General features: G+C 36.5%; 2 protein-coding genes across 2 annotated transcripts in view; one reads left to right on the top strand and one right to left on the bottom strand.

The window, feature by feature from the left end:
- The window catches only part of TOMM70 (translocase of outer mitochondrial membrane 70), a 33455-nt gene extending 28103 nt beyond the window's left edge, over nucleotides 1–5352 (top strand). The window contains exons 10-12 of the mRNA XM_019448169.2: nucleotides 1492–1589; nucleotides 2160–2282; nucleotides 3219–5352. Coding sequence (XP_019303714.1) covers nucleotides 1492–1589; nucleotides 2160–2282; nucleotides 3219–3372 — 375 coding nt within the window. The 3' untranslated portion in view covers nucleotides 3373–5352. The remainder of the gene's footprint in view (nucleotides 1–1491; nucleotides 1590–2159; nucleotides 2283–3218) is intronic.
- Nucleotides 1–12706, bottom strand: part of LNP1 (leukemia NUP98 fusion partner 1) — a 79747-nt gene extending 67041 nt beyond the window's left edge. The window contains exon 1 of the mRNA XM_053903260.1: nucleotides 11359–12706. The gene's annotated coding sequence lies outside the window, so the exon portion shown is untranslated. The remainder of the gene's footprint in view (nucleotides 1–11358) is intronic.

The following is a 12706-nucleotide window of genomic DNA, read 5'->3' as shown; positions in this document are numbered from 1 at the left end:
TTGTGCTCTCTCTCTGAAAAGTAAACATTTAAAAAAAAAAAAAAAAATAGAGTAGGAGCACCTGGTGGCTCAGTTGGTTGAGTGACCGACTTATGGTTTCAGCTCACTTTATGATCTCATGGGGTCTGAGCCCTGCATCCTGCTCTGCACTGATAGCATGGAGCCTGCTTGGGATTCTCTCCCTCCTTGTCTCTCTACCCCTCCCCCACTAGCACTCGCTCATTGTCTCTCTCTCAAAAATAACATTTAAAAACCTTTTTTTTTAAATAAAATGAATTGAGTTTGAAATGATCTTATCTCTCCTTAGAATTTCTAGACAGGATGATGAAACATTGCTGATTACGCACAGTATTGTGAAAGCATGTACAAGATAAAATTTTATAAAATGTATTATATAAGTTAAAATAGGACAAACACACATTATAATTGTATGACATTTTTATTGAAAGGTACACTTGGGTTTGATTAGGTTTGATTAGGAACAAACCAGAAGACGACAGTACCACCCTGTCCTCATCACGGAAATGAAATTCAAAAGGATTTTTTTAGCACAGATACTAGGTACAGGTCTTCAGAGTTTTCCTAATTGCACATTGCCCTGTCTCCTCTGTGCCATCTTCAGAACAGCTGTGGCTTACTCGGGCTATCTTCTTATCAGCCCTAACATTACTAGTCTGTTTGCACTAAAATAAGTATCCTTTGACCCCTCCTCTGCTTTTTACTTCACATATAATATATATGTTACTTTATACACAAATAGATGTGGTTACATAGTGTAACTTTTTTAACTCTCAAGCTTGAGCTTAGATGCTAGCCAGCTCTCCATAGTTTCAGTGTGAACTGGTATCCATGTAACCAAGCTTTCCATTTCTGCCATGGGATTTGCCCTAAAATAGTTGACTGTAGCTGCTTTTTTTTTTTTCTTTTATCAGTCATTTTTAAGGAATCACTTTGGTAACAGTTAACACCTAATTGAATTTATTCTTCCAAACGAGTGGCTCGGTTAGTTGAGTACCCAGCTGTTGATCTCGGCTCAGGTCATGATCTCAGAGTCCATGAGATCAAGCCCAGTGTCGGGATCTGTGCTGACAGTATGGAGCCTGCTTGGGATTCTCTGTTTCCCTCTCTCTGCTCCTCCCCTGTTCTCTGTTTTAAAAATACATAAATGAACATTAAAAAAAAAAAAAAAAAAAAACTGGCACCAAGAGTGGGATTTTCTCTACGATGTACCAGATCATCTGTTATTGTAATATCACTAACCACTTGCCAAAAAGAAAGAAAAGTTAATATTTTGTATTTATAACAATGCTTTGTAAAAAAAAAAAAAAAAAAACACTAAGATGTAACATTTTTAAATAAGTTTATATCCCCAAAACAGAATTTGGTAATGAATGGATAAATTAAGTAAATTTTAATAATTAGTAAACAATATACTTTTAATTGTTTAGGTTGACAGTTACCTTAATATAACTGAAGTATCTCCTCATATAGGCATTAACAGATCAACAACAGTTTGGTAAAGCTGATGATATGTATGATAAATGTATTGATTTGGAACCAGATAATGCCACAACATATGTTCATAAAGGGTATGTATATTTGTGGTTCTCTTTGTTTCTGTAAGAAACTGTATTTCCTGCATAGTAATAAGATGGATTTCTTCTAGTCCTTAAGAAAGGAAGTGGGGGACTGTGATAGAGAGTGTCAGTGAGTTAACTGACAAATTTCCTAATGCTGTGGATGCTTTATTAATTTTTGAAATTGTACTTACATTTCATTCTTACACAGTAATAAATGTACTAGCATAAAGATTTCAGTTCTGAACATCCTGTCAGATATTACCTGTATCAAAATAAGTTTTTTCAGTCCTTGTGTACTTGAATTATCATTAAGAAAAAACCTTAAATTATACAAAATAAAAAATTAGGCCATGCAAGGTAAGTCCGTAATAGAGCCTAGACCTTTGGACACTTTTTTCATAATAAGGAATTTGGACTATAAAACCAATATAAAATTGAGGGGGGGGGGAATTAATGCTGATTATGTACTGTTTTAGTTGGGTTTTCCTTGTAAATTCATTGAGGTCGGAAATTGAGTCACGTACTTATCCTAATGATACTGTGCCATCGTCCCATCTGACTGCCTTGTTGCATTTGCAGTTTACTTCAGCTTCAGTGGAAGCAAGATCTGGATAGAGGTTTGGAGCTCATCAGCAAGGCTATTGAAATTGACAATAAATGTGATTTTGCATATGAAACCATGGGAACTATTGAAGTGCAAAGGTAACTCCTACAGTATGTTAGAAAATTTAAGGCAGCGCCATAGATATTTATCTTCATTCTTCTCATTACAGATATGTTATTGTCAATATCCACTAAGTCTTATTAATATGTCATGCCTTTTGAAGTAAGCTTCCCTTAAAAGTATACAACTTTGATTTGCCTTGTTTCATTACTTTTTCAATTTAAAAGTCACACTTTAAGAAATTGTTTAAGTCAAGCATATGCGTTAGAAAGGAAAATTTGAGCATTATGTGTAGGTAGGAGCACAGCCAAGGGACTTGGGGGAACCTGTGATTGGAGGGGAGGGACATGGGGTGGGAGTGTGGTGGTAGGAGATGAGGGGAAAGGTGAGTTCACACACATGTGAAGGTAAGGCCCCTGGATACTATTAATGTTCTCTGAGGTTACATCACTGCTTTTTTTTTTTTAATCTATCTTTGGGGGGTGGGGGGAGAATGCAAACAGGGGAAGGGCGGGGTGAGGGGGACAGGATCTGAAGCAGGTTTAGCACTGACAGGCTGACAGCAGCGAGCCCTACGTGGGGCTCGAACTCACGAACTGCGAGATCATGATGTGAGCTGAAGCTGGACACTCAACCGCCCCATGTCACTGCTTTCTAAAGGAGCCTTATGATTTAGTACAGAAACACAATGAATTTAGGGGCCAGACAGGATTATAATTTTGAGTAAGTCATTTAATTTCTCTAGTCTCACTGTTCTTATCTGTAAACAGAGACTACAGAGGTATAATGTAAGCACATAGTATTTATAATAGTAGCTAACATTGAGTGCTTTCTTTGTGCTAGGCACTATTTTGTTTCTTATAAAGGAGCAAAGAATTTATTAGGATCATAGTTGAACCTTAGTGGTCAGAAACTTCACTGTATTCTTTAAAATTCCTATAGGATGTGAAACATTTAAAATTTTGTTCTTTTAGAGGAAACATGGAGAAAGCCATTGACATGTTCAACAAAGCTATTAACCTGGCCAAATCGGAGATGGAGATGGCTCATCTGTACTCACTGTGTGATGCTGCTCATGCCCAGACAGAAGTTGCAAAGAAATACGGATTAAAACCACCAACATTATAAAATAGGGGGAAAGAGAATGACCCTCTTTTTAGAAGTTTACTCCCTTTTCAACTGAACCCTAAAGACACTGTCATGAACTGTGTTGAATGGTGGAACTTAGTATTTCTGTTTGTGCTGTTGTCATTCATTACAGGTTTCATGTCTAGGTGTTGTGGGAGTGGCTGTTGAAGGAAGTTTGCAGTGTTGCAGCTTTTATTCCCTGTGCAACAAAAGCTTAGAACCTGTTAAAGGGATATGAAAGCTGCAAAGAGTACAGATGATAATTAGCCATGCAAATAAAAACTTTGATTTGTTGATTTGGCTTTTTTTTTTTTTTTTGAGGCGGGGGATGGGGGGCGATGGTTATGTTCTGGATGATTTGTGTGTGTGTGTGTGTGTGTGTGTGTGTGTGTGCGCGCGTGTGCACGCGCATAATATATTTTACAGCATGTTGGTTTTTAAATTCATATAGTAAGTGCTGTAAAACAAGTTTCTTTGATTCAGTTAATCCCTTTTAGTTTATTTAAGGAAACAAAGCTTAAATGGGGATTTTGTTTTGAAGGCAGCAAAACTGAGACCCTTTAAACCACTGTCAGCATGCACAATGCCTCTGATTCTGCAGAATTGTTAGATTCAGTGGCAACTTAAGCCTTTTGACCCCATTCAACTCCAATGGATAATGTACATTGTTCCTAAAGTCTATAGCAACTGGCTTTCATACAGTAAATCACACAGAACCAAATATTCTGGTATATATGCTGGAAGACTGAAAATTAATGGGTGAGTGAACCAGGCAAGAGGTAAGATGAAATAGAAATGGGTTTTAATTGCCTGTGGCTATTTTTTATATTAGGCACACTATTTAATAGTGTACTTTTGAAAGAAAATTCAGGTTGGTTGTGTGTATAAAGATGAAGTGTTATACATGGGAGTGTTTAATTAGCTTAAAATGTGTAGTGCAGAAATGTGGCTAAAGGTTCCAAAAGGATATGTTTTGGAGTCAGAAGCATAGTACTTCGGTAAGTTTAGTGTTTTAACTATGGCTATGTGTGCTTAAAGAATTTTAAGCCAGTATTTTCAGAAGTGCTGAAGAAATGTGGAATGCTTTTTAGTTTGGAGCTAACCTTGCTCTCTAGTGCCTGACTGCCCATGCCTAGATCTTTACTAGGGACACTGACAGTTTTATCTTTACTTCACCTTCTTACTGAAAAAAAAAAAAAAAAAAAAAAAAAAAAAAATTTGTTTTTGTTTTACAATTGTCACTTTTCTAGACCATCCTTTTGTTTATATGCTGGATTTTTCTGGTGGGAGAGAGGTTGTGTTCTTAAAGTGTCTCGTTTTGAGATATTCGGAGTTGGGAGAGGTTTATTTAAGTCTGAGTATAATAAAAAAGCAAGCAAGCCTTTGGTTACACTCTGGAAATGAATTCTAATTAGTTTACATTTTTGGGAGTAAAGGAGCACTGTATCCCTCTGTAAGAGGGTGCTTTATCCTAATGAAGTCAAAAAGATTCTGTCTACAAGTGCTACTTTTTTAGAAACTATGAGAAATGACCCCTTCCAAAGTCAGTCTGGAAGACACTGAGGAGGCCTCTAGTGGGGACAGTTTAACATAATTGAAGATGGCCTGGATAATGGAAAGTTTGAGAGCTGTGCATTTTAGTTCTTAAACTATGTACCAATTATCATGATCCCTGAATACAGAAATGTTCTACATATCTGAATAACCTCGGACTTAAAGTTTTTATTTGCATGGCTATATTTATATTAACACTGGTATTTTCTTCTACTCTTCTCCCTTCCTACCCTTTGGGGTTGGGTAGAAAAAGACACGAAGGAAACTGAAGCATGTGCCATTCAATACTATCATTCCAAATCCTCATGGACTATTGCTTGTTCTGAAAAATTTGAAACTGCACTGAAAGCTGCATTTGTCTGTATCTTTTCTTTTGTAAATGACCTCACATGTAAATTCACCAAATAAATATTACATTCAAGCTTTTCTATCTGTCCTTTAAATAAAAAGATAGGTACTTTATTCGTTTATCATAGTATTGAGTAAAACCATAATCATTCTCTTATGGGCTTAAAATAACTGAAAATAGGTCTCATTAGTATATGAAGCAAATTAAATTTTTGGTGTGAATTGTGGAGGTTCCTGAGAACATCTGTCCTTCCTATTGGAGAAACAAAGCTCTAAGAAGGGCTACCAGAGCCAGCTTTCTTTATTCCTACCTATACCTGCCCTTACCTATGCTTGCATGGCAGCCTAGAAGTCTGCCAACCAGACCTGAGCCTTGTGTCTAACATGATCTTCGAACTGGTTTCACCAAGTTTTGGTCACAGTTTGCAACCACTCTAGTCTTTCAGAAAGGATGCCTGACATTATCTGTCTAGTAACTGAGGTATAAATAGGAATACATCCCAAAACAACAGTAAAAACTTTGGTTTTAAAACAATTCTGGTAGAACTTTCAGATCTCTGGGAACTCAAGGCTGTTTATAAATAGGAGGACCATATGATTTAAGCAAACCAGGAAACTTCTGAGTATAAAAGTAATAATTACTTAAGCCTGTTCTGGGTACACTGGGCTCTTTGCTATTTGTATATATAAGAAAATAACATACAAGGAGGGGGGGAGTAATTAATCCTAACCTCAGTCCTCTTTAAAACTGATTTGTGAATAAAGTGATAGAACTTTAACTTGATCTGTTTTCAAGCCTTAACACACTGTGACTGAATAATGGTCCCCCAAAATATACCCACATCTTGATCCATGGAATCGGTGAATGTTAATTTATATAGCAAAAATGAACTTGGTAGATATGATTGTTAATGATCTTGACATGGGAGGATTATGCTGGATTATCTGAGTAAACCCCAAATGTAATCCCAAGTGTGTTTGTAAGAGGGAAATTGCAGACAGAAGATTATGTGACTACAGGGAGAGAGTAGAGTGACGTGGCCACAAACCAGGGGATGCTGGCAGCCACCAGAAGCTGGAAAAGCAAGAAATAGATTCTGCCTTAAAGCTGATGTTAGCCCTGCCACTAAATTCGTGGCAGCTTGGTTACAGGACTGATAGGAAACTAACATACACTCCTCCCATCTATTGTGTACACATGGCTTACAATTTAAAGGAATTCTTTTAGGTATCTCAAAGTCCAGCACGTCTTCGTGTACACTTAAATTTTGGCAAAAAGTGGTTTAGGCAATGAATGTATACTCAGGCCACAGTGTGGAGGTTTAATCAATAGCTGGAACATTTGTGATGTAAAATACATGTGATCATGGTACACTCAACCAGACCAAAAGGCTGCTCCTTCAGTTACGAGGCAAAAGTTGACACACCAATCTCTCTGATGAATATAGATGCAAAATTCAACAAAATATTACCACACTAAATCATGCATTAAAAAAAATCATTTACCCCAGTCAAGTAGGATTTAATCCATGGAGATTCAAAATTTGCAAATCAATGTACTATATCACATTAATGAAAGATAAAAAGATATGATCGTCTCAATGGATGCAGAAAACGCACACGACAAAGTACAACATGCATTCTCTCAAAGTAGATTTAGAGGAAACACATCTCAACGTATTAAAAACTACATATGAAAAAACCTATAGTATACTAACATACTCAATGGTGAAAGCTTTACTTCTAAGATCAGAAACACACACATGTCCACTCAACACTTACCTGGAAGCCGAGCCACAGCAATCAGACAAGCAAAAAAACAAAAGATATCCAAACTGGAAAGACGTAAAACTTTTACTTTTGTGGATAGCACAATGCTATATACAGAAAATCCTAAAGACTCCACCAAAAAACTACTAGTACTAATAAATGAATTCAGTAAAGTTGCAGGATACAAAATCGACATTATGTAACAGATTATGTAACATATATCTGTTACATTTCTACAGACTAATAATTAGCAGAAAGAAAAATTAAGAAAGTCTCATTTACAATTGCATCAAAAAGAATAAACTTTAGGATGAACCTTAACCACGGAGATGAAAGACATGTACTCTGAAAACTATAAAACCATAATGAAACAAACTCAAAATGGAATAAAAAGATACCATGGTCATGGAATGGAGGAACCAATCTTGTTAAACTGCATACTACCCAGAGCAATCTACAGATTTAATTCAATACCTGTCAAAATACCAACATTTTCCACAGAACTAGAAAAATTCTAAAATTTGTGTGGAACCTAAAAAGACTCCGAATAGCCAACGCAATCTTGAGAAGAACAAATTAGAGATGTATCACTATCCCAGATTACAAATTACACAACTGTAGTAATCAAAACAGTATGGTAGTAGCATGTTAAAGGACCCATAGATCAATGGAACAGAATAGACATCTCCAGAAATAAAACCATGCTTATATGCTCAATTAACCTATGACAAAGGAGGCTAGAACATAACAGGGAAATGACAGCCCCTTCAATAAATGGTGCTGGGAAAACTAGACCACTTTCTAATGCCATACACAATAATAAACTCAAAATGGATTAAAGGTGAGACCTGAAACTATAAAACCTGCAAAAGAAAACAGTAATTTCTTAGACATCAGCTGTCACAACATTTTTCTAGATCTGTCTCCTCAGCCAAGGGAAGCCAAAGCAAAATTAAATTACTAGGACCACATCAAAATAAAACGCTTTTGCACAATGAAGGCAAACCATCAACAAAACAAAAAGGCAACCTACTGAATGGGAGGAGAAATTCACAAAAGATATATCCAATAAAGGATTAATGTAAAAAACATATAAAGAACTTCTACAACTCAATCCCCCCCCAAAACAAATAATTCACTTAAAAAATGGGCAAAGCACCTGAATAGACATTTTTTCAAAAAAGACATACAGATGGCCAACATACACATGAAAAGATACTCAACATCACTTATCAGGGAAATGCAAATCAAAACCACAATGAATGGCTCAAATCAAATCAGAATGGCTCAAATAAAAAAGACGAAATAACAAGTGCTGACAAGGATATGGAGAAAAAGGAACTGTCCTGCCCATTGGTGGGAAGGCAAATTGGTGTAGCCACTGTGGAAAACAATATGGAGGTTCCTCAAAAAATTAGAATTACCAGATGACCTAGTAATTTCACTATGGGCTATTTGCCAAAGAATAGGAAATACACTAATTTGAAAAGATATATGCACCCCTATGTTTACTACAGCATTATTTAGCTAAGTTAGATGAATGGATAAAGAAAATGTGGTGTAGAGGCGCATGGGTGGCTCGGTTGGGCATCCAACTCTTGATCTGGACTCAGGTCATGATCTCATGGTTTGTGGGATTGAGCCTTGTGTCTGGCTCTGCACTGACAGAATGGATCCTGCTTGGGATTCTCTCTCTGCTTCCTTCCCAGCTCACACACGTGCTTGCTCAAAATAAACAAACTTAAAAAAAAAAAAAAAAAAAAAAAGGTGGGGGCACCTGGGTGACTCAATTGGTTAAGCATCTGACTTCAGCTCAGGTCATGATCTCACAGTTTGTGAGTTCGAGCCCCACATAGGGCTCTGTGTTGACAGTTAAGAGCCTGGAACCTGCTTTGGATTCTGTGGCTCTCTCTCTCTCTGCCTCTCCCCTGCTTGCATGCACACGCTTGCTCTCTCAAAAAATAAACATTAAAAAAAATTTTTTAAGAAAAAATGTGATATACATATATATCATATATATTATGTATATAATATATATGATGTACATATATATATAAATATATATATGTATATATATATATAGATATGTATAGATAGGTAGATATAACACACACATATAGTGGTATATTAGCCATAAAATAGAATGAAATCATGCCATTTGTAACAACATGGATGGATCTAGAGGGTATAATGCTAAGTGAGATACATTAGAAAAATACCATATGATTGCACTCATGTAGAATTTAAGAAACAACAAAGAAAAAAGAGACAAACCACATTTCTATGCACCAAATGGTCACCAGAGGAAGGGAGGGATAATTGAAATAGGTGAAGGGGATTAAGAGTACACATACCATAATGAGGACTAACATATAGAGTTGTTAAGTCATTATACTCGTGCCTGAAACTAACATAACACTATGTTAATAAAGAAAAAGTGGAGATGCCTCTGCCAATATATGAAAGAAACATGAAAGGAATGACACTATTTCCAAGTATTTTTTAAGTGTTGAAATTATACAATATGAAAAATAACTACACTCTGGTGTACTTTAAGGTGACAGAGCACAAATTCTATTGGGGATTGACAGCTAGTATTCTTTCTAGATGGTCTTCATGCTAGAGGGTATTTAAGGTCCTGCTGATCACTGGGACAGAAATGGCAGTGGTGCCTGTCACGAACCAAAGGAGGGGAGGAAGCTAAAGGTGGGAACACACTAAGGATCAACATGACTACTGCCTTTCAGAGTGCAGAGCACTTAATCTTGCCAGTTTTTTTGTTGGCACTGGAAGAAAACAGAACTCTGTGCAAGCATTGTCCTAGAAGCCACAGGAGGGCTCAACAGACACAAAAGGCTTCCAGAGCAAGTGCGGGGGGAAAGACCATGACTAAAACTAACATCTGGGCATCATGAAAAGTTTAAAGTACGGGGGACTGGACAAAGTACATAAGATTCTCTGCAGAGATGTCCCATTGTCTAAATTATCAATGAACTGCTGTATTAAACAACTTGTACCCAATTTTATCTCCGAGTGTCTGCCTTATGTCAAGAATTGTGAAGGATCTAAGATTTTACCTAGGACTTGAGATCCTAGGTCAGAGACATGGACTTAATTAAGAACAGAAAGCTTCATGTTCGCTTTGCTTCCCTTGTACCCCAGATACTATGGAGATGATCTGAAATAATCTAAGTGGATGCTGCATGGGCAGTGGGACTGTGTCACAGATGAGAGACTCTGAACATAGGAAACTCAAATCTTAATAGGCTGATTGCAAGCAAAGCTGCCTGACTTTGGCAGCAGAGGAAAACATTTTTATTATACTGGTTTGTAAATAAACCTGTCCTAAGCTCCAGAAAGAGACAGTCTCTATATTCCAAAACTTTCAAACTTCTTTGAAAGGACAGTCTGGAAGAAATGCCTCTGTTCACAAGACAGGCAGAAACTTAAGAGACTCACTGAGAAATGATTACCCATCTCTACATGTTTTTACCTTCTATTCACCTCAAGCTTAATCTTTCACCAGTTCAGAGGATTATGCTGTCTATCTGGGACGATAGCATGGTGCAGGGAAAAGTATTAATGGCCTCAGCATGAAGTGACTTAAGTTCTAACTAACATTGCTTTCCACCGGTTGCATTATCTTAAGTAAATGAAGGTCCCACCCAGCTCTAAGTTACATAAAGTTATACCATGTCCCAGATCTTACCCAATTAGAATCCTTTAGGGTAAAGAAATGATTCCAGCAAACGTAGAAAACTTATTTAGCCAGAAAACTTGTACATGTATTAGTGCAATCTGTAGGAAAAAAAGTCACTCCAATTCAACTTGTTTTTACTGAGCACCCATCACGGTGAGGACTAGCCACGAAAAGAGCATAAAGGCCTTGAGGAACTCCAAAACTAAGATGACAAAATTGGTGCCATAAAGTTCTATACAATGTGGTATGGAAACACAACAGTAATGAATTCTGCTAAGACTTGAGGGATAAGTAGTATTTGAGTAAAGAGCTTTCTAAAAGATGGGGAAACCACCAGAATTTAAAAATAAAACCTAAGTGAAGAGACATTATGAGTATGAGTTGAAATAAGCCTCTGAGTCCAGCAAGATGAAGCTTTTGTGTTTCAAAACTGGTGAGAAGATGCCAATAGTGTAGCTACATGTTTGCGAATTATCAGCATATATTTAAGACAACATGTAGATGAGCTTACTTCAGGAGAAAATTAAAATTAAAATGGGCTAAAAATAAAACTTTGGGAAACATCAACATCTAAGGGAAAAAGGTGGCAATGAAAAAGTGGTCAGACCACTTACCACAGTGAGACCAAGGTCACATTGATGGTGTTAGGTTTCAGAGAGGTCAAACGAACAAGTCTACAAATAGATCATCAGTAATCTTCGTCAGGTAAGTGTCATTGGAATGGTGAGGGCAGACGCTGGCTGCCAGGCTCTGAAAAGTAACTGAAAGATCAGAATGGACTAGTAAGCCGAAATGACTCCTTTAAGAAATGTGTTTAAAAAAAAAAAAAAAAAAAAAAACAGGGCAGTTCTAAACTAAATGAACCTCAGGAGGTCTATGCCAAAACACATAATAATTAAAATGGCAAAGTTTAAAGATAAAAAGAATTTCAGAAGTTGTAAAAGAGAAGCAAAAGCTATATATAAGGGGAACTCCATAAGGCTATCAGATGATTTTTCAGCAGAAACTTAATAGACCAGAAGGAGGTGGCATGATATATTCAAAGAACTACAGTCAGGAATACTCCACTAGTCAAGGTTATCATTTAGAATTGAAGGAGAGATAAAGAGTTTCCCAAACAAAAGTAAAAGGAGTTCTGGTCTTACATGAAATGTTAAAGGTACTTAACTGGGGGAGATGGGGGAGGTGGGGTAAGGCCATAAGTAGAAGTAAAAAAATTATGAATTAAAAAGATGTAAAATATGACAACATACACCTAAAACACGCAGGAGTAAAAAAGAAGAATGTGTTCAGACTTAAATGACCACCAACTTCATATAGTTTGTCAGATACTTAGAATCCTATATATGAACTTCATAGTAACCACAAACCCAAAACCTCTAACAGATACACAAAAATAAAGAGAAAGAAAGCCAAGCCTAACACTATAGAAAGTCATCAATCACAAGGAAAGAGCAAAAGAAGAAACAAAAAAATACAAAAACATCCAGGAAACAACTAACAAAATGGCAATAAGTACATATCAATAATTACTTTAAATGTAAATGGTCTAAATGTCCAATCAAAAGACAGAGTGACAGAATGGATGGGGAAAAAAGCCATCTATATGGTGTCTACAAGAGACTCACTTCAGTCCTAAAGACACATACAGACTGAAAATGAAAGGCTAGAAAAAGATATACCATGCAAATAGAAGTGGGGGGAACGGGGGAAAGCCAGGTAGCAATAGTTAGACAAAATAGACTTTAAAACAAAGACTATAACAAGACAAAAAGAAGACCACTACATAATAAAGGGATCACTCCAACAATCCAAATCTCAGTAAGTTTAAGAAGGTTAAAGGCATATCATGCATTATTTCCAACAATGATATGAAACCAGAAATCAATCACAAGAACAAAACCAGTAAAAATATAAACATAGAAACTAAATCATATGCAACTACACAACCCATGAGTTACA

This window comes from Panthera pardus, unplaced genomic scaffold (assembly GCF_024362965.1).
Source record: "Panthera pardus isolate Hobbes unplaced genomic scaffold, ASM2436296v1 HiC_scaffold_16, whole genome shotgun sequence".
Lineage (NCBI taxonomy): Eukaryota > Metazoa > Chordata > Mammalia > Carnivora > Felidae > Panthera > Panthera pardus.
This window is presented reverse-complemented; position numbering and strand designations above follow the sequence as displayed.